Below are 20,264 nucleotides of genomic sequence, written 5' to 3'. Positions count from 1 at the left end.
AGGTTTAGGCCAAAGAATTAGTCCATTCTTAGTATTAATTTAAATCAGAAATCTGTGCTATTCCATGCTGTAGTAACAGCTATTTACTTACTACTGAAGCTGGTTCCAAGAGGAGCCAGCTGTAACTGAGAAGCAAGGCTCTAAAAAAAAAAAAACCTAAACAAAACCAAACCACACCTCTTACTGGCTTTAGAAAGGAGGTGAAAGTTTTCCCCAGCTTCTTACACAGGTAAGGTTACTTATTTGGCTAACTAACATACCTTCTTTTAATGAGGAGAGGTATGCAGCTTGGAACTATTCCACTAGAGGTCAGTACATTTCTTAAGGTACCTCACAGTTGGAGCTGCAGGCATCAGCTTCACCCTCCAAGGAACCTTGTGGGTTCAGCTCCTGTGAAAGGAGCTGAGTAACTCTCCCCAGGTTCAAACTGCAGCACTGCTCCAATAGCAGATGAACAGCCCCTCCAGTATTTACATCCAAAGGAACCACAACGTGTTTTCCTCAGGAACGTGTGGCTTCTGCTCACTTCACCACTCAGCCCTTTCTAATGTCAGATGCCCCCTGAGCACAGAACATGAAGAACATGCTCAACTGGAACAAGCTCCCTCTCCAAAACGAGCAGTAAGGACCTTGGAACCAGTACAAGTACTAGGGCTAACTCAGGAACATCAGCCAAAGTACTTTGGGGTGCATTTTATTTTCATTCCTCTATTCTTTTTCCCTCATGTCCCTGCCCCTTTCTCTCCCAAGAGCCCAAAAACTGCACAGGTAAAGGTAAGATGGCCAGCATTTGGAGATGTTTACATTGTATTTAAAATACAATACAGTGGCATGTAAGATAATTAATGCTAAAGTCAGTGTATTTATGAAAAGTGTAATTTTTAAATGGAAGTTGTAATTCTCAACTGGCATTAAAAGTACTGAAAGACTTGCTGACTGGATGAAACCTTGAATTCTAATTACCAGCCTGACTACACACATACCAGCATTGGTGTCACTGCTTCCAGAGGTTAAGCATTCACGTGGGGACTGTGTTCACTTCTTGCAGAATGAGTGTTAGTTCAGAAGTTTCAAAGACTCTAACAAAGCTGTACAGTCTTACCTGGATGCACAGGAACAAGGAATGCTGTCTGAGCTGTAGGTCACCAGTTTCAAAGTACACTTTCTACAACAGAACCTGTTAGTCCTCATCCAGCAGCAGCAGAGCAGGATTTAATTCGGTTCCAGCAGGAAACAGCTCCAAAGAGCACTGTGAACAGGAGGCTCTCACCTTTTGTACAGGAAGACCCACAGAGTAAGGGCAACAGTCCCAACACAGCATGGAGTTGGTTTTAGTAGGGAGGAAAAAAACCCAAACACTTTATTTTTTCCAGACAAAAAGTTTGGAACAGTCCAGTCTAGTCCTGTCCTCTGCCAAGGCCACAACCTGGACTGGGCAGAGCTCAGGCATAGTACTGCAGGTTGGCTTTTTTCTTTGCTTGAACCTCCAGGATTCCTTCCATGTAGTCCTCATGGGTGAGCTCGGTCGCCCCGCGGCGGAGGGCAATCATCCCCTGCCCAAGGAGACAGTGTTTAGAGGGGGCACAGGAGCACCACAGCAGCTCAAAGTAATTACCCCATGCTGGCAATCACACTTCTGTCAGTATCTGTGTACTGTCAGTACCTGTGTACTGTGTACAGTCCCGTAAGCTGACACTCACCGCTTCCACACACACAGCCTTGCACTGAGCTCCATTGAAATCATCTGTGCAGCGAGCCAGCTCCTCGTAGTTGACATCAGGACTGGTGTGTGCAGGACGGGAAAAGAAAAACTCTGAGAACATGTACAGATACAGAAAGCACGGTGTGGAGCTGCCTGGAAACCCAACCCTGAGCTGAGAGTGCCTACCACTCCACACAGCACTGAGGCGGGGGACAAACAGCCCCAGAGGGCCACATCTGTTCCATACCTAACGTTCATCTTGCGGGAATGGATCTGCATAATCCTGGCTCTGGCCTCCTCATTGGGCATCGGGAACTCGATCTTGCGGTCCAGTCGTCCAGAGCGGAGCAGCGCTGGGTCCAAGATATCGACCCTATTGGTTGCAGCAATCACCTGAAGAGAAAAAGGGTCATCACTCTGAGGCACCTGCAGGACAGACCTCTTCTCCCCAAGCTTCCTCCCATGGTTTCCATCCCCTGCACCTCAGCAACACTCTGCAAGACACCAACCTTGACTTGCGTGTTGGGCTGGAAACCATCAAGTTGATTAAGCAGCTCCAGCATGGTCCTCTGCACCTCCCGGTCACCAGCCTTCTCACTATCAAACCTGAGGAGCAAACACGGGTAAAACTATCAGTGTCAACCTGCCCATCCTGCCCTTGTGGGGTCAGTCACATCAAAAGACAGAATGACTGCAGTTCCTTGGCCAAGGTCTTCTAGGTTCCTCCTAGAAACTACAGAAAGTTGACCTTCCCAAGGAGTGTGCCTGGAATAACTGTCAGCAACAGCTGAGTTGTGTTGTATTGTATCCTTAGAGCTGAATGGGGCTTAATGTTGTCCAGGTAAATGAGGGTAAACACCTCTGTGTGTCTGACGTAAGTATCAGGAAACAGTTTGGAACAGCAGGAGACCACTTTGAGTCTCATGAACTTCACTTAGGAACCGAAGGGTTGTGCCAACTGCTGTCTGTGACTGGCCTGACACTGTGTTTCTGAGCAGGCCATGCTTTAAGCTTGGCTTCCCTCACATAGGTGGGCAAAGGGGGCTGTAAAGCAGCAGCTCCCGAGAGATTTACAACACCTCCTCACCGTTTAGTGCCAATGGCATCCAGCTCATCAATGAAGATGATGGAAGGAGCTTTTTCCTTGGCCAGAGCAAAAGCATCACGCACCAGCTTAGCGCCATCGCCGATGAACATCTGCACCAGCTGTGGGCCTGCCAGCTTCAGGAATGTAGCCTGGGAAGTGAGAGAGAATCCTGGGCCTCATTTCTCAACAGGGTCAATTCTGAGTACTACAAGGTGACCTTTATTCACATAAGCACACAAGCACCAGCCTCTGTAGCACCAGTTTGTATACACAACCCCGCTCCCCGTAGAGGTGCTCTTACTTTTTTTCAGGTACCATTCTACAACAGCTCACACTTCCAAAGGTTCCTTTTACCTTGGTCTGGGCAGCACATGCTCGAGCTAAAAGGGTCTTCCCTGTTCCTGGAGGCCCATACATAAGGACTCCTTTGGGAGGCTGTATGCCCAAGTTTTCAAATTTCTCTTTATGATTCATTGGCAGGACGATGGCCTCCACCAGCTACAGCAAAAGAAAATATTAATACACAAACTCATTCTACTCCAGTGCTCTGAGTTGAAGTTTAAAGATTGTTGTCCTCAGTCCCACCAGAAACTAAACACAAAGTATCACCTCTTGGATTTGTTTATCCAGTCCCCCGATGTCACTGTACTGCTCTGTGGGTCTCTCATCCACCTCCATGGCTTTCACCCGGGAATCGTACTCAGTAGGCAGAGTCTCCAGGATCAAATAAGAGTCTTTGTTCACCCCCTGTAAACACGAGTCCTTTGCTTTCAACATTCCCATTAATAAACACACAATCAAAGCTGACACAGACCTCAAGGATGCAGGAATCACCAGCTTTGGAAATGGCTCCTCAAACCACCACAGCACAGTGGACAGTACCACAACCCTAACCTGGGTTAGGGCACATTTTAAAAAATGTTTACTTATGATACAAAAGATTGGTTTTTAATAAAAAATATTTTTAAAAAATAATTTAAAAAATCACCCCCTACTCCCCAAACAACTTTACTATAAATATGATGGAACTCATAATATCTTTTAATTAAAACTTTAGTGCAGAAATGGTCTTGGAGAAGCCTGGAGAGCTTTGTCTCCATGAGCAATTTTCTGGCCAGCACCACTCACCACTAGGTCTCCAGGCTTCAACTTCTCAGCATCCACCAAGCCAATAACAGGCAGGAAATATGTCTGTAGGAAAGAGACCAAAGTGAGCAAACCCAGCTCAGTGGTGAGAGGAGAAGCTCCTTTCCAGCACTCCTCTCACCCAGGTGGGCCTTACCTGGCGTGTAGAGGTCTTGATCACAGCACACTTGCCCTTTCTCTGGGAATCCAAGTCAATGTTTGCTCCATCCTCCTCCTGGTCATTGGGGTCAACATCCAGCAGCTGAAAGCCAGAGGTGGAGGTTTCCTCACAATGTAACCAGGCTACCAGGAAGAGCCCAGTGGGATCAACACTGCCCAGTTACATGCAGTAGGGGAAATAAAACTTCTCATCATCCACCAGCAGTAGAATTCTGAAAGCATTAAAGCCCTCCTGTACAAATCAGCTTCTTCCTTTCCTCATGCAGCAGCACACACGAGCCACAGGAAGTCTCTATCAAGTTCAGAACAAAGCAGTGCCTTAATTGCACCAATTTCTGCTCCCGTTACAGCAGCTCTCATTAAGCCTTAAATTAATTTCATTTCAAAATCAGCCCCCTTTCAAAAAAAACCAGTACACTACCTGCATTTTTTTGTGTATCAGTCAATCTACTGAATTACAGAAAGAATGTGGTGTTGTGAAAAAGCCACCAGTTTGCTGTCACTGTGTCACAGGATGTAGAAAGCAGGTACCAAACTTCACACCCCCAAGTCCACATGAAGTGAGGCTGCATCCCCCCCCGATGAACAGCAGCCACCACCTGCAGATCCACCCGGACAAGAAGGGGGCAAGTGATGTGTGCACTGCCAAGCCACAAACACAGCCAGCAGGAAAACCTGAAGGTCTCAGCTCTGGGAGCATCAGTAGTTTGAGAACACAGCACAGCTCAAATTACTGATGAGCTTTCCTCTCATCTCATCCCTGTTGTGCTCCTGTTGTTGGAGAAGAGCACACACCTCAATAACGTTGGAGACAAGGTATGGCAGTGTTTTATTCACTTTGATCTTCTCACTGTTCTCTTTGATCTTGTCTTTCATGGCCTGAAGCTCATGGGTCACTCTCAGTACTTCACTCTTCATGATCTGGAATCAGGGCACAGAAGAAAGAGATAGGAACAACACCAGGCAAGACTGAATTCATACATTATCTGAAGACCCAAGTCTGAGGGAACAGTGGGTATACAGGAAAACGTAATAATAAAATAAATTTTAAAATATAATAACATTTTAAAAGCCAACAAAGTAGCCAAAATTGGTTAGTTCAGTTGATGGTGGTCTCCAGCTAACCAACAGCCATAAGTAATATCTTCCCAGTTGACGTAAACACTTAGAAAAAATAAAATATGTCTCTTGAATCAGTATTTTTTCTACTCTTTTAAAAATATATCAAACATATTCTCGATTAGTAGATTTTTACCCCAAACTTCTAGCTAGCTTCTGTTTTGTGTCATGCCTGAGAGGCACCTAAAGATAAGAATGCTGATCAGAAGGTCTCCTGGCACACTGTCAAGACAAAGATATTAAATTTCACAAGGGCTGTAGGATTACAATAATTTACAGAGACATTCTTGGGATGGCAAATCTTTGCCAGCGTGTGCCAGTGATTTATGAAAGGACAGAACCCTTTCTGCTGTATAAAAACTCAAAGAGAAAAGGAGAAGGCCCTGGCTCTCTCTGCCTCTGCCCCTTCTCTTGCCACTTTTGCTGCAGGACAGCAACAGCAGAGAAAAAACCCCAGAAAACAGCAGCCAAGCAGGAAGGGGGGGCCCTACACACACACACACCACAACAGGGAGCAGGGCCAAGGGAAGGCGATGAAAATTAATTGCTTCCTTTTCCTTTTCCTTTCCTTTCCCTTCTTTTCCTTTTCCTTTCCTCCTCTCCCTTTTCCTTTTCCTTTCCTTTCCCTTCTTTTCCTTTTCCTTTCCTTTCTTTTCCTTTCCTCCTCTCCCTTTTCCTTTTCCTTTCCTTTCCCTTTTAATTTCTTTTCCTTTCTTTTCCTTCCTTTTTCTTTTCTTTCCTTTTCCTTCCTTTTCTTTCCTTTTCGTTTTCCTTCCTTTTCCTTTCCTTTCCTTTCCCTTCCCTTCACTTTCTGTTCCTTTCCCTTCCCTTTCCTATTCCTTTCCCTTCCCTTTCCTATTCCTTTCCCTTCCCTTCACTTTCTGTTCCTTTCCCTTCCCTTTCCTCTTCCTTTCCCTTCCCTTTCCTCTTCCTTTCCCTTCCCTTTCCTCTTCCTTTCCCTTCCCTTTCCTCTTCCTTTCCCTTCCCTTTCCCTTTCTCTTTCCTTTCCTATTCCTTCTCCTTTTCATTCCTTTTCCTTTCATTTTCCTTTCCTTTTCATTCCTTTTCCTTTCCTTTCGTATTTCTTTTCCTTTCCTTTCCCTTTCCTACAACTCTCTCCCCCGAGTGACTAATTTATGTAAAATCTTTCCCCTTACAAACTTTTTATTGTCTCCTTTCCCTGAAATAAATCTTTGTAGTTCACTTAAATCCTGACTCCTGTTATTTCTGTAAACTCCTGTGATGTCTGTGAGCAGTGACTGATTTTTCCTTGCAATCAGAACACCAGACAAGAGCTGGGATGGTAACAGCAATGTTGGTGCTCACCTCAGCCTGAGCAGAGCATCCCAGGGCTGCCACATGCCCCAGATAAGGCACCTGTGTGGTTTGTATTTTGAGAGATAAGACAGGAAACCAGGCAGACACAGCTCTGTGTGCACACTCATGCACACCCTGTTTGCAGGTGAGGGCTGCTGGGTGTAAGGATGAATGGCACGCTGGAACACCGAGGCAATGACAGGCAACAGCACAGAAAAAAACAGCCAGAAAACCCCTAAACTGAAAGTGTCACAGCACAAAATCAAAGTAAAGTGAGAGCACGAACAGGGAACAACAGAACCAGGGCTTGTGACCACTGAGAGCAGACCAGCAGCAGCTTCCCAAAGAGCTGAGCTACCTGTGCACAGGTAGAGGTGGAACACAGAGAAACACAGGTGCCATTTTTATACAGCTGTTACGTTTGACAGGACCACACAGACGAAGACAGAAACAAATATATCAATGATTTCTGTAATGGAAAAATACTTTTTGTTTCCCTTAAAAACCAAACACTGAACATGGGAATCATATCCAGTGCTTGTATCCCACAGACAGAGAAGTCCCTGGGAAAACAATGGAGTTTGGACTCCTGGGAAAACTCGGGTGGAGAAAAACCCTCAAGGGGTCTCTAGATCAACCTCCTGCTGCAAGCAGAGGAGCTTTGGAGCTTCCCAGGGCTTTACCTGACTGATTCCTGAAAACTTCCAAAGACAGACTACACAATCTCTCTAGAACAACCCATTCCACTGTCTGACTGCCCTCACAAGAACAAAGTTATCTTCATACCTATGAGGTACCACTCTCTTTTTCCATTTATGACCAGTAACTTAGGGTTTGAAATAACCAAAAGAAAATCTGTGCTCAAGGACAGGGCTCCCACTCAGAAGGACCCTGAGAGACTGGAGCAAGAGACACACAGAGAGATGACAGGATTCAAGGGCACACCTGGGAATGAAGCACACCTTGCAGTGCCTCTGGCTGAGGAGCAGCTCTGCAGAAAGGGACCTGGGGGTTGCCGTGGACAACACTGAATCAGCAACGTGCCAGGACAGGCAGGGTGGCAAAAGCAAACAGGAGTGCAGCCAGCAGATGGAGGAAAGTGATTATTATCCTCCTACTCAGCACTTGTTAGATCCTATCTACAGCTCCAGTTTTGGAGCCCTCACACAACACAGACATTGATGAAGTGCACTGGGTTCAGCACTGGGACACCAAGCTGGGCAGGAGGCCCTCTGAAAAGCATCTCAGGGAGCTGGGCTTGTTCAGCTGGAGAAGACAGAACCAGACCCTTCACAGCAGAGCACGTTGGGCAGACAACCAACAAATACTTATTGATCTTATCAGTGTTTATAAATATCTGAAGGATGGGTGTCAGGAGGATGGGTCCTGACTCTTCTCTGTGGTGTCCAGTGACAGAACAAGAGGTAATGGACACAAACTGTAACACCCAAGATATAAATTAAACATGAGAAAATAATTCTTTACTCTGAGGGTAACACAACATCGATTGCCCAGGGAGGTTGTGGAGTCTCCATCCCTGGAGACATTCAGGACCCCCATGGATGGATTCCTCTCCAAACAGCCCCAGGGGGTTGGACTGGATGATCCTCAGAGGTCCCTTCCAACCCCTGACTATTCTGTGGTTCTGTGATTGCAACAAGAGACATCTATGGGGTCAATAAAGCAAATCTTTATCCTTCTGGTGACAGCCAAGTAGTAGCACAGGAGGCCCAGAGCTGCACTCGAGTCTTAAAAGTCTCTTCCAACCCGAATTACCTCACCCAGGCCGTGAAACTCACTTCTGCAAGAGCTGCAAGGGCCTGGTGTACCTTCGTCTAGAACATCAAAGGCTCTGCAGAACAACCATCCCCTCAGCTCCTTCCTTCTAACATTTCTTCTCTATTTTCAAGGCTTACTATTCCTCAACCAACCCTTCTCGATCTAGTTAACTGCATCTTATTTTTCCCTGCCGCCACGGCAGTGCTAAACCCGAGAAGCACCGGGCTCCCGAGGGCGGCCCCACCGCACACAAACGGCCCCGGTCCCAGAGCCCCGGCCCTCGGCCGCTACCTTGATCTCACTGTCGAGGAGGCGCGTACGCTGCACGATCTCCTCCGTGGACATCTTCAACACCTCCTCGCCGACTCCATCCTGCGGGGAACACAACGGCTGCGTCACCCCCGGCCCGGCCCGGGCATCTTCCCGGCCCCGCAACCCCCGGCCCCGGCCCTCACCTCAGACTCGTCCCACACCGACGCCATTTTGCAACCAGACCCCGTACCGCGCGGGAGGCACCTGCCGGCAGATTCGGCGCTCCTCGCCCCGCCAAACAAGGCGGGGTGGAGGCAGAGAGGCAGGAAGGAGGCAGCGATGTGGGAGAGAGGCAGCGGAGCGGGAGTCAGGGTGGTCCCTTTTATTTCCTCAGCCCTCCCAGCCCCAGAGAGCGGCCCCGGGGGTTCTGCCGAATCTGCCGCTTCGGGCCGTGAGGGGGAACGGCCGTGCAGGTCACGTGGCGGCGCCCGAATCTGCTGAGTGATGGCGGCGGCGCCATGTTGGGGCGGGACGGGACGGCAGGAGCGGGGCTGAGGGGGGTGAAGCGCTTTTATTACCGTCAGTTCCCGTACAGAGAAACGAGAGGGAAAGGCAGCAGAGCAGGGCCGGGCCTGAGCCGGCCAAAGCGGAGGGGAGACCGAGGCCGCCCCCGCCGCAGCCCCGCAGCCGGCAGGCACAGCCTGAGGGGAGGAGGAGGGCGGGGAGAGGCTCCGTGAGGCGCGGGGGTCCCGCGGTCCCGGCCCCGGGTGGGTCAGACGTATCCGGGCTTCACCGACAAGCGGCGGCAGTTGGGGCAGCCCCGGGTCCCGTTGGTCTGGAGGCACCTGCGAAGGGAGGAGGGTGGTTGTGGGGGGGCTGACCCAGCAACGGGATCGCTCCCCTCAGGGACGAAGGTTTGGCCTCTTCCCATCCCCCCTTCCAGCGCCTTCCTCGGCAAAGCAAACGCTGCTGGAGGTAAATCCAGAGCTGGATGGGCACCCTGCCCTGAGAGTAGTTTATCCTAATTCTGGTGTCACTGCGAGGCTGTGGTTTTAAATCGTTAGTTTTCAAGAACTAAGTGTTACACTTGTGATTCATCTAACAATAAAATGATGGTAGAGCTGACTCCGTGAATTTATGGCAGTAACACAAAACCAGACAACACTTTCACCTCTTGGCAAGAGGGGAAGTGAAAGAATTCAGGGGGATAAAAATCCAAAGGGTAAAGAACATTCTCCAGAAGGAGTGAGATGAGAATCTGAATTGGGCCAAGCACCTACATGGTGAGGACATCGGTGAACAATCCTTTAGAGGACAGAAGTGGGAGTGGGGTGGATATTATCTAAATATCCACTAAATCTCACCCTTCAAGGCCATGGGATTCACAAAACTGCATTGGGATCATGCAGGGCAGAGGTGAGGACCATGCACAGGACTGTCCTGCTCTGGGCAGGGACAGCTCTCCTATGACTGATGCCATGACAAGGATTTTTAGCACTTCCAGCTCATTACTTGAAGTGGAAGAAGTGTGAGCAAGGCAGGGCCTGGAGCTGGTTGTTCTTCTCCCCGATGGACTCCCCACACATGCCGCAGTACAGCTCCATCTCCTCCACGCACTCATGGAACTTCACCACATGGTCGCGCAGTTCTCGCTGCTGCCCCTTGGTGCGATAGATCCTCTCACACAGGCAGTGGAGCTTCAGCAGACCCAGCTGCACATCCAAGGGCAGAAACACAAAGTGAGCAATGCCACGAAGGGCAGAAAAGTGAACAAGGTGAAGACAGACCAGGAAAGGAGTGGAAACTGCTACAGCCCCATCAGCCCGCTGAAGAAACATAAGTACAGCCAGCACATAGTTCAAGCTGCTGCTGCTCAGGGCAGGAAAATATTTTTCAAGGAGACCCCTTCTACTGTACCCCTCCATTTGCTTCATACCCCATTTTCACTGCTTCCCATTCCCCTTTGTTTATGCCTCCATGACTCCTCCTGCCCTCACTTTTCAGACTTGCATACTGATGATCATAGGTGCAGCTGCCCAGAACTTGACAACAAAGCAAGTACCAAGCATCAGCTGCTTTATATGGACACATTAATAAGAAATAACCTACATGGATACTTTAATGCTTGGCATCTTATGTTGCCTGACAGAAGACTACAGACAGTGCTGAAGAGAAGCTGTTGGATCCTACCTTGTTCCCTACTCCCTCTGCCAGCTCCTGTGCCTTTTCAATGCTTTCCAGAGCCTATGAACAGAGAGCATGCATCATCAGTTCCCAGTCTGATCTATCAAAAAAAAAGACTTGTATGCATACCCTATGGGAATTATTGAAAGTATTTCCATCCTACTCTGCAGGGTCAGTAATTGCTGGGAAGCTGCAGTTGAGGGGAGCTTGTGGTATAGGGGTTTGATGAGTGTTCTGAATATGAGGCCTACCTGCTGTGTCCTGAACCATTCTTCTGAGTATCAGATATGAATCTGGGAAGAGATTACACTGAACAAAGTTTTTAAGTTGACAGTTTCTTCTTGCATTGCAAACACAGTGTTTACTTGCAGAGATTGCAAGGTGTAGATCACCCAACTGGGTAGCAACTCGGATGCTGACAGCACCCTGAACTTGTATTTTTTTGACATGTACTTGATTTCCTAATGTCTGGGATGCTTTGAGCTAAAAATCTTTGTATGTCATACGAGTGATGAGAGTGAATCTTCATTGTATCTACACCCCAAACAGCATCCCTGCATGGCATGGTGCAGGCATTCCAGGTTCAAGGATAACCTTTAAGCATCTCATTCTGCAGCACAGCAATTTTCCTGCCCTGCAGTCTGCTCCCTCTAGTGTAGTCTGGGTTTTAACACACACACATTTCAAAATTTTCATCACACCCTTGCACTGTACCGACCATTTTATTCCCCAGTGATTTTCTGCCCTCATCTCCCTGTTTCACGTTGCAGTTTATATACTTCCAACGTTTCTCTAGGATTTGGCTGCCATGTTGGTAGGCAAAGCACATGGTGGAGCTGTAGAGCTGGGTAACCATCATCACCATCACAACAGTGAGGCTGGTCACATCACTAAAATGTGGGCAGCAGGACATATGTCAGTGCACAAGGTGATTGCCTGCAAGGGCAGCAGCAGGAAGTTCCCTTCCTTCCTTCACTGCTGTTTTCTCAATGTTTGAAGTCAACAGGATCTGTAAGTTGCCAAGTCTGATGTTCATAGGGTTAGTGACAAATTCCTGGCTGAGAAGGACCATTCATAGACATACAACTGTACAAACCACAGCCCCTGCTGGCAGAACCACAAGGTACCAGTCTATACAGATATCTACAGGGTGGGTCCAAGGAAGATGGAGCAGACTCCATAGTTCCCAGGGGCAATGGGCATAAGCTGGAACATGGCAAGTTCCTTTTAGACACAAGAAAAAACTTTTTTTTGCCATGAGATTGACGAGGCACTGGCACAGGCTGCCCAGGGAGGGTGTGGAGCTCCTTCAAACCCACCTGGATGCTGTCCTGTGTGATGTGCTCTGGGGTTAGGGTTAGTAAAGCAGTTCTGCTTTACTGGACTGGGTGATCTCTAGAGGTCCCTTCAACTCTGCTGATTTTGTGACTCTACTGCACTTTGATGGTCAGACAGTTCAGAAGAAGACTGCATGCTCTGACCTTGTTTAACAAACTTCTGCAGAAACAAGTTTGTAACTGACCTTATCCAGCTCCTTCTTGCTCATCCAGCACTTAGTCACCCCCAGTAGCACCTGGATCAGGCCCAAGCGGTTCCCAATCTCTGTCATGATGCTCATGGAAGAATCATACCGGGGAAAGGCTGTCTGCAGGAGCAGGAAGGAAACCAAATGTTTTGCTGTGGGCCTGCTTTTCACATTCTGTTGCTACCCCTGTCCTTCCTGGCAAGCAAGGGCCATACCTGCACGTCCTTGCGGCTGCGGTGGATGTCAGCAAAGCACAGCAGGCACAGCGCTTGCAGGGGGCGGTCACCGTGCTGCAGGGCAATCTTCATGGACTCCTGAAAGAAAATTGCCTTTGGGTCAGTAAAGACAAAACAAAACAAAAAGCTTGTTCCTGTTTTTCCAAAACAGCAGGGCTGCCACTGAAGGGCCATGTCTGAAGAAACAGCACTGGCTTTCTGAGTGTTCCCAACACGGGTACGAACTTTTTTAGATGCCACAGCTCTAAGGCTGGGAGGCAGCAGGAAGATCCAGAGCCCAGTGTGAATGCTGTCATCTCTTTCAGTTTTGAAGGCAAAATTTCCTTGCAGGGACCTCCCCAGCTCTGCTCCTGCCTGCAGCCCCTACCTCACAGCAGTCCATGGCATCTGCCAGGCGCCCCAGCTTCCGATAAGCCACTGCCATGTGGTACTGGCTCATGGCACGGTACTTCAGGCTCCAGCCCTTCCCATAGTCATTCACCAGCTCAGCTGCTTTACAGGGGAAGAACAAGGCTTTCTCGTAGTCCTGCATGGCAGGCAAAGAGACAGAGAACAGTTACAGCCAAAATGAACCCAAGCAAGCAAGCAAGAAACCCCAGCCCTTTGTTATTTACTAACGCTGCAACAGCTGGATGGGGTCTGTACACCTTTCAAGCCCTGCTGCTCCTTTTTCACATCCCTGTTTCACTGGATGCTTTCACTGGGTATCCAAGTGGGGAAGGCAGAACTGCAATGTTCTGAATTCATGTTACTCTCTGGTTTCAGAACACTGGGGTGGTGATACAGCAAATTAATGTCTTCTTGTATGCCATCAGCTTTACTCTGCAGGAACCGTTTACCCTCCTCTGTAACTAAATGCTGAAAACTTCCTCTGCTCTTAAATCCTTTCTGCTTTCAACATCTACACAGAGCTCTCATGTTCTCCACACAGTGAGTCAGAATCTCTAAGAGGCTGGTTATCTGCCATTGCAGGAAACAGGAACAAAAAAACCTCGTGTCCTTGCCAAATCCACAATAAGCCATAATACAGTGTATTTTCATTTTTAAGCATGATTCTGAATTGAAAGCACTTTACAAGTAAGCCTTACTTTACAACAAGTATGTAAAACTGTTATCTACATGTCCACAACAATCTGCAAGTCAGCTGAGATTGCTGAAAAGTTCTCATATTTTCAAACACTCCAAGATGCACAAAGGAAACAACAAGTTTTTTAAATTTCCTTTCTCCCTTCTTATTCCATACCTTAGAAGTATTGACTAAAATGTTCTATTTTATTATTATTATTATTATTATTATGAGGGAACTTAAAACTTCAGTTGGTAATTCTTCAATTAGTGATAAAAATCAAGACTTTGTGAGGGAAAACTTTGTTCCTGCCTGGTTTTGGTCATACAAACAGCTGTGTGCAGTGGTAGAAATAGAGAATCCCTGAGTTCTGGCTGCCAGTCCTGTGTGCTGACAGTCCCTCCTCTTCTCTCAAGCCAAGTTTGATCTTTTCAACACACAGGCACATTCACAGCTGATTTTGCTGTGCTACCCTCACCCTCCCATCCTTGCTGTGAATGAGAAGCCTCCAAGGTTCTACATTTTTATCTGACCACACTCTCGCAGTGCTTCGCTTTCCGCAGCAAAGAGACAACCTGGAAGTCTCACCCTGTTTCAGATACTTTCCTGAACCCATAAGGAGACAACCACCCCTCTCTCCCTCGGGTCACCACACCTTTATCTGGGCATAGAAGTTCCCCAGGCTGCAGCAGACCCGGCACTCCAGCATCTTGTCGTCGTTGTTGTGCGCATAGCGTAAAGCTTTCTCAAAGCACTCCAGAGCCTTCTGGAAAATGCTGAGGCCCAGGAAGGCATTGCCCATGCTGAGGCTGACCTGGCCATTCAGCTGCAGGCTCACCGTGGTGCCCTGCATGTTCAGGCAGGTTTTACAGTAAGAGATTGTTTTCTGGAATTCACAAAGCTTCTCGTTGCTGCGAGCCAGGTTCAGGTAGCTCTCTGTAAGGTAATCGGGGTCCTCCAGCTCCCGTGCTGTGTCAATCTGTACCACTGCAAACTTGAAGTAGAAAAGACAGTGTTCATAAAGGTGTTGTGTATTTAAAGATAAACACCTGCAGAGGAGCACCCTGTGCTGCAGAAGTGGCTCATCTCTGAGCAGGGCAGAGAAGTGCAGCTGCAGGGACTGAGGAGCACTGTACACACTGTGCAGTTATCCAGTGGTCTAAAAAGCCTATGAAGAGTCTGAAGAAACCTCTCCCTCTCTCCACACAGCTTCTGGGGCAAGGAAGATGGACCAGGCTGGGGCAAGGAAGATGGACCAGGCTGGCAGTAAGTGGGGAAGAAAGCTGTTAGGTGTCCCTGAAGAGAGGCAGGTGAAGCAGGAAACATCTGACAGAGAGCAGCTGAGTTTTCTTTCACCCAGTTTAATTCACTCCACTTTCCCTTAGGCTAAATTCCCCTTAGGAATTCTTAGGCTATTAAAGTACTCTACTAATAAAACAAAGTAAGCAACTACTTCTTTCATTGATTTTATACTAACAAATTGCAGTGTTTTTGTTCAATAACCTTCAGGACTCGTTGCATACAGCTCTCTGGATATGAAATCTTTTTCTCTTACACTGCAAACTCTTATGAGCAGGGACTCTTCTGTATTTTGCAATTATAAATAAATATTTAGCCATTTTCCCAGAATGTGTTTACAGTACAGCTTAGCAGTTCAGTTTGTGGATAGCAATTCCCAAGGGCACCAATTTCTTCCATTTCATAAAATGGCAATACCTAATAACATAAACTACAAGAACATCTTACATTCTCCACAGAATAAAAAAACCCTAACATAAAAACCCATAAATGGGCTACCTATATGTCTGGGCACATATTTTCTCAGTTCCCTTAGCACTTCAGGAAAGCTGCTATTTGGACCCACTAATGTGCATTATTTCATGCTTCCCCATATTCCCTTACCTTTGTACAAGTTCTTCATTAATTCCTGATTGCCACAGCCTCATTCCTTGATGTGAAGTAATTTTTCTCTCCAAAAGAGGTTAAGCATCATAACCCTTCTTAAATCACTCCTGTAATTTCCTCTCTCAATAATTTGTTGCTAAAATTCTCCTTCCTCCATCTTTGATCACTCATGATATAAAATCTTCAGTTTGACTGAGGCCTTTCTAAAACTGGCAAGAACTAAAAATCACTTTCTCTGATCCCACTTTGTTCTCTTCTCAGGTAAAAAATTAAAGGTTCAGGCATATCAAGCCTGCTTCTTTGCCTGTTTCCTGGTTTACATGAAGCCTTCAGTATTTCTTTCAGGCAGTCACATCTTTTGCTGCTTCTCTCCTCCCTGTTAGTCTGTTGTTTCAGCCACCACCTAATTCCACATCACTGATCAGAATTTGGTTTCTTCAAAAGTCTTCCAAGTGTATGAATACCCCTCTCTTCTTCTTTGTTCTCAGTGTTTATTTGTAAGGTAGGACTTCGTGTGGATGGGTTTACCAGCAAGATGTGGTCCCTGCCCCCTCCCCATTCTAAACAGAGCTACCAAAATTTTTTTCAATGAGACGTGGGCACGTCCCCCCCTTCACATTTGGTGCTAAATGCTGAATGATCACCAGTCCAGTAAGAGGCAACCAAAAGCATCAGGACAAGAATATCAGGGCCCTGTAGCAAGAGGCTATTTCAAGCTGGGGCAGTTTCTTAAGGACTGTTACAACATCCTCTTGCCTTGTCATCCAGATTCCTGAGTCACCTTCCCAAACACTGCCCACTGCTCTCTGTACACATCCTGTTACTTCTCAGATCCAGACAAGCTTCTTTTTGTTTACTTAAACACATTTATCCTTATTCTCTTGGAAGGTAACTTTAGCTTCTTATTCTCTTGAAATGTAACTTACACTTCTTTTTACCACTCTTCCACCAAACCCCATATCCTTCTTCTATGCCATCCTGAATACTGGGAGACCCTCCCTGACATCAATGGTCAGACCCCTCCTGAAAAGTCTCTCAATCCCCCTGCTGAAAAAGCATCCTTTCCCCTCCACATCAGGTCCCTTGTGAAAAATTGTGATAAAAAACCCCATAAGATCTATAGGAGATATCAAACAACAAGGTAACAGACGTGTGTGCACAAGACTGGTGCTCATAGTATAGAATCCACTCGGAGATCTCTTTTTTGCACTGCCATACACACTATAACCAACTTTAAGTGGAGCAGAGGCCCTGTTTTCATATCTTTTTCTGAAGCCCAGTAACACGGTGTGCCCATTTGTGGGGAATAAAGCATGAAAGGTCTCCGTGATTGACTGGAGAACTTCAATAACCTGGGAATCCTGAGGGATCAGACCCACTCAATTGCAGCACCCTGTGTGTCTGGTGGTCTGGAGCTACTGATCACCACAGTGGTGACAGCAGCTCCCAGTCTGCACTCAGCAGCTGGTATGTTCTGCTGGATACCAAACCAAACCCCCAGCTCACATTCTGCTCTCCAGCCAGCCTTCTGCAGGGGATGGGGGGTGACACAATGGCATGCATTCATCTCCAGTTTGTCTTACCTTCAGCATATCTTTGTATCTGCCCATCTCTGCATGAGCAGTGATGAGGCAACCCAAAACCCGAAACCTGCCAGCAGGATCCGCAGACTTCTCCAAAACCCTCATCCAGACTTGCAGGGCCTTTTCAGTCTGATTAGACTGGTAAAGATGGAGTCCTTTCTCTATCTGTTGTTTTGTCTGATCCTGACCCATCTCCCATGCATTAAAAAGCCTCATACACTAACCTCTAAGGACTGCAAAAAGGAAGTGCATAGAAGAGAACACACTTGGAATGTCCTGATGGAGGAGGGCGGGGTGTGTGCTCCTGGAGTCAGGAAAGGGCTGGAGCTGGGGCAGGCAATGGCAAGAAGTGGTTGCTCAGCACTGAAGGCAGAATCCCAAATCCATTTACAAATGTCTTGCTCGCTAGGACTCCCTCAGTGCCTTCCCCTGCCCAAGCCCATAAACAAAGAGGAAAAGCACAACGGGGAGAGAAAGAAAAATCTCAAGTGAGAGGAGTGAAACTCAACCCCAGCAGCCAGCCCTGCTCTGCCCTGCATTGGCTGCAGCTGCTCCTGCCAGTTCAGCTCACGTGGCTCCCAGGAATGCTGGACAGGCTCCCAAGCTCCCAAGGTCACAGCAAGCCAGCTGCCCACCCCTGCCCACCAGCATGCAATGCAGAAATACCCCAGGGAGGGACAATTGGCTGCAGTCATAGGGATGTCTCCATTGTCTCTTTCCCCTCTCTCTCTATCACCATCCCCTTTCACAAGCACTGGTGGGGATGGGTCAGTCCAGCAGGTAGCAGCCTCAGTCAGGACAGGAAAACAATACACGTCTTTAAAAAATGTGACGTATGAAGTAGAATGCTCCAACCTGTACACACATAGTGTTAGACTTGCAACAATGTGCTTGAGACTTGGCCAGGCACAGAACTCAGTCCTCTTTTCATGGGCTTGGGCTACCAATATGGAAGTTTCTGCAGACAAAGGTCAGCTCTGTCACAGATTTGCTGCAAATATGGTATGGACTTCTTAATTTCAGGGACTCAACAAACTTTGTTCATGACTGCCTGTCACCCACTACCACTGGATACCTGTGCCAGTCCTCCAAGAGCTTCCAGCAGGGGTTGTCAAAGGGGCTGCTGTAGTTCTGCATCTAGAACTTTTATGATGAATGGTGATAATGACTCAAAGCAACAGATTTCTGGACTTTCTGGTTGCTTAAGAGGATTGTTAGTCAGGCTAAAAGACAGTTTTAACTCTACCACACACCTTTGAACAGACCAACTCCTCTAGGAGTCATACCCCGTTGCTGTGCTGCATTTTTAGTGGGACCAGTCCTGGTTATCTATAGATTCAATTTGTTCTTCATAAGAAGAGATACTAAACTTGGGGCAGGGGCAATGTCTCAGGAGGTTTACGTTTTTTAGGTACAGTTTAAGCTTTTCAGGTACAGAAGCCCTAGGCACCTGTTTTGGGATCCTTTTATAGGCCAAAGGGAAAAAATGGCAGCTCAGAGTCTTAACAACAGACCAGATGCAGAATCAGGCATGACTCCAGCTGCCTCCCTGCTTCTGTGTGAATTTGGTGGCAGCAATTCCCCAGGCAAAGTTAAATTTTAACAGAATCACCCCACAGACCATCCTGGCCTGTGTCATGGCTGCCTAAGGTAACACAAACCCAAGGGAGCCTTCCTGAGGTAATAACCCGTAGGAAAATAGGACAAAAAAGAATAAGGAATCACAGTCTACCCATAAGCTTTATGTCATAGCAGTTATGATCTCAAGAGATTCCACCACACCTTCATCCAAAATTTCCTCAGAAATCTATTTTAAAAAGAAAAGCATTTTACATGGTAGAAAAGTCTGAACAAGACTGATTCTATTCTGGAAGCTTACTTACTCTGTGATAGTTGCATTATTTAATTTAGCAGTATTTTTCACAGGGACAATATGGTGGATGATGTTTCAGCATAGACCCTCTGTACTCTCAAACTTTTGGAAGTAGAAACAGGAGGCTGAAGGAAAGTAATGCTGAGGCACAGCTGGCTAACAAAAAAAAAAAAAAGATCAAATCACTTCAGCAGCACTGCTACAATTATCTAGGTACTTTATAGGGATTTTAGGGCTTCCCTAAGTCTGATTTGGACTTTTAAAAAGTCTCACCCTCCCTGCTATAATTCTCCTGTGTCACTCTGGAGGTGGGTGGTGGGATGGATACAAGATGCAGAAAACCAATCCCCAGGGAAAATGCTGATAATGGTGCATCAGATTTCTGGACTTGGAGAAGAGAGAGCAACCATTAGAGTCTGCTACATGACAGAATCAAAGCAGGACTTGGAAAGGAGAAAATAAAAATAAAAATCATCACATCATTCTTTGCTTGGAGCAGACTACTTTGGAAAACTCAACCTCCACAAGTAATTTCCTGTACCTTAAAATAATCCTGATGCCTTTGAACCAATTCTCCAGTGCACTGCTCACCTCAACATTCATCTTTGTCCCATGAAGAACAGGCAAAGTGAGAAAAGGATGCCTTGCAGTCTGACAGGACCCATCTAAGAGGAGGGAAATGATCTCTCCTGCCTTTTATTGATCACACTGTACTTCCTTGCTTTTGAGTTCTGTGAAACAGTGCTTAGTCCTTTAAGAATCAACTCACCTACTGAGGTAAAAAAACTTATCCTAGTAATGGTCACTTTCAAAAAATGTTTCTCATGTTCTGATATGGAACATGTCCCTCTGAGCCAAGTGCAGCTGCCTAGGTAAGAAGGGGTAAATGGGTAGAATCATATACAAAATACACAGAGTGAGTCCAAGACACTGCCTGTGCTGTTCTGAGAAAATAACAGCAGAGTGATCATCAGTCTGTGGCTCAAGATTGATTCAGTTTGTTCTTAGGAACTGCAAGTAATTATTCCTACAAGATGTATGGAAACACCAGATCAGGGAATCTCACCTGTCATGCAGTGTAGTTAATCACAGGGTCACTTCTTCAGAGGGACCACACTGAGCTGCTTGTCCTCCTCCCCATTGCTCTTCATCCCTGGTGACTCCTGGCCATATGGAGACTGCAGAACACAGCTGGTAAAGTCAGGAAGATTGGAGACTGGAGTCAAAAGGAACAGTGAAAGGTGGAGGTGGATGTGAGATGCAAAAAATTTCTCCTAAAACATTCAACACCAGGACTGGAGCTACAGGTTTGTGCATTTCCTGTTGGTGTT

The 20,264-nt window shown here is 47.0% G+C and overlaps 3 protein-coding genes across 4 annotated transcripts in view; all 3 read right to left on the bottom strand.

Moving 5' to 3' along the window:
- Nucleotides 1-1,325: 1,325 nt before the first annotated feature.
- Nucleotides 1,326-9,002, bottom strand: PSMC3 (proteasome 26S subunit, ATPase 3). The gene is made up of 12 exons (XM_030451751.1): nt 8,765-9,002; nt 8,601-8,681; nt 4,890-5,015; nt 4,072-4,176; nt 3,918-3,980; nt 3,399-3,536; nt 3,144-3,287; nt 2,790-2,938; nt 2,212-2,308; nt 1,950-2,095; nt 1,701-1,782; nt 1,326-1,553 (listed from the first exon to the last, which is right to left on the bottom strand). Exons 1-12 carry the CDS (start codon nt 8,789-8,791, stop codon nt 1,443-1,445), a joined length of 1,269 nt encoding a protein of 422 aa, XP_030307611.1. The 5' UTR covers nt 8,792-9,002; the 3' UTR covers nt 1,326-1,442.
- RAPSN (receptor associated protein of the synapse) lies at nt 8,653-17,550 on the bottom strand. 2 transcript variants are annotated; one of them, XM_008498249.2, is made up of 9 exons: nt 17,061-17,550; nt 14,228-14,566; nt 12,874-13,032; nt 12,486-12,584; nt 12,268-12,390; nt 10,752-10,805; nt 10,074-10,273; nt 8,765-9,406; nt 8,653-8,681 (listed from the first exon to the last, which is right to left on the bottom strand). In XM_008498249.2, exons 1-8 carry the CDS (start codon nt 17,274-17,276, stop codon nt 9,334-9,336), a joined length of 1,263 nt encoding a protein of 420 aa, XP_008496471.1. In that variant the 5' UTR covers nt 17,277-17,550; the 3' UTR covers nt 8,653-8,681; nt 8,765-9,333. The 2 variants fall into 2 exon arrangements, with proteins under 2 accessions (XP_008496471.1, XP_030307612.1); XM_030451752.1 differs by lacking the exon at nt 10,752-10,805 and having other exon boundaries at nt 17,061-17,369.
- A 1,461-nt stretch (nt 17,551-19,011) lies between these two features.
- The window catches only part of CELF1 (CUGBP Elav-like family member 1), a 55,610-nt gene continuing 54,357 nt past the window's right edge, over nt 19,012-20,264 (bottom strand). Inside the window, exons 15-16 of the transcript XR_003987643.1 lie at nt 20,000-20,149; nt 19,012-19,089 (exon numbers count right to left, since the gene is read on the bottom strand). The gene's annotated coding sequence lies outside the window, so the exon portion shown is untranslated. The remainder of the gene's footprint in view (nt 19,090-19,999; nt 20,150-20,264) is intronic.

This window comes from Calypte anna, chromosome 5A (genome assembly GCF_003957555.1).
Source record: "Calypte anna isolate BGI_N300 chromosome 5A, bCalAnn1_v1.p, whole genome shotgun sequence".
Classification (NCBI taxonomy): Eukaryota; Metazoa; Chordata; class Aves; order Apodiformes; family Trochilidae; genus Calypte; species Calypte anna.
This window is presented reverse-complemented; position numbering and strand designations above follow the sequence as displayed.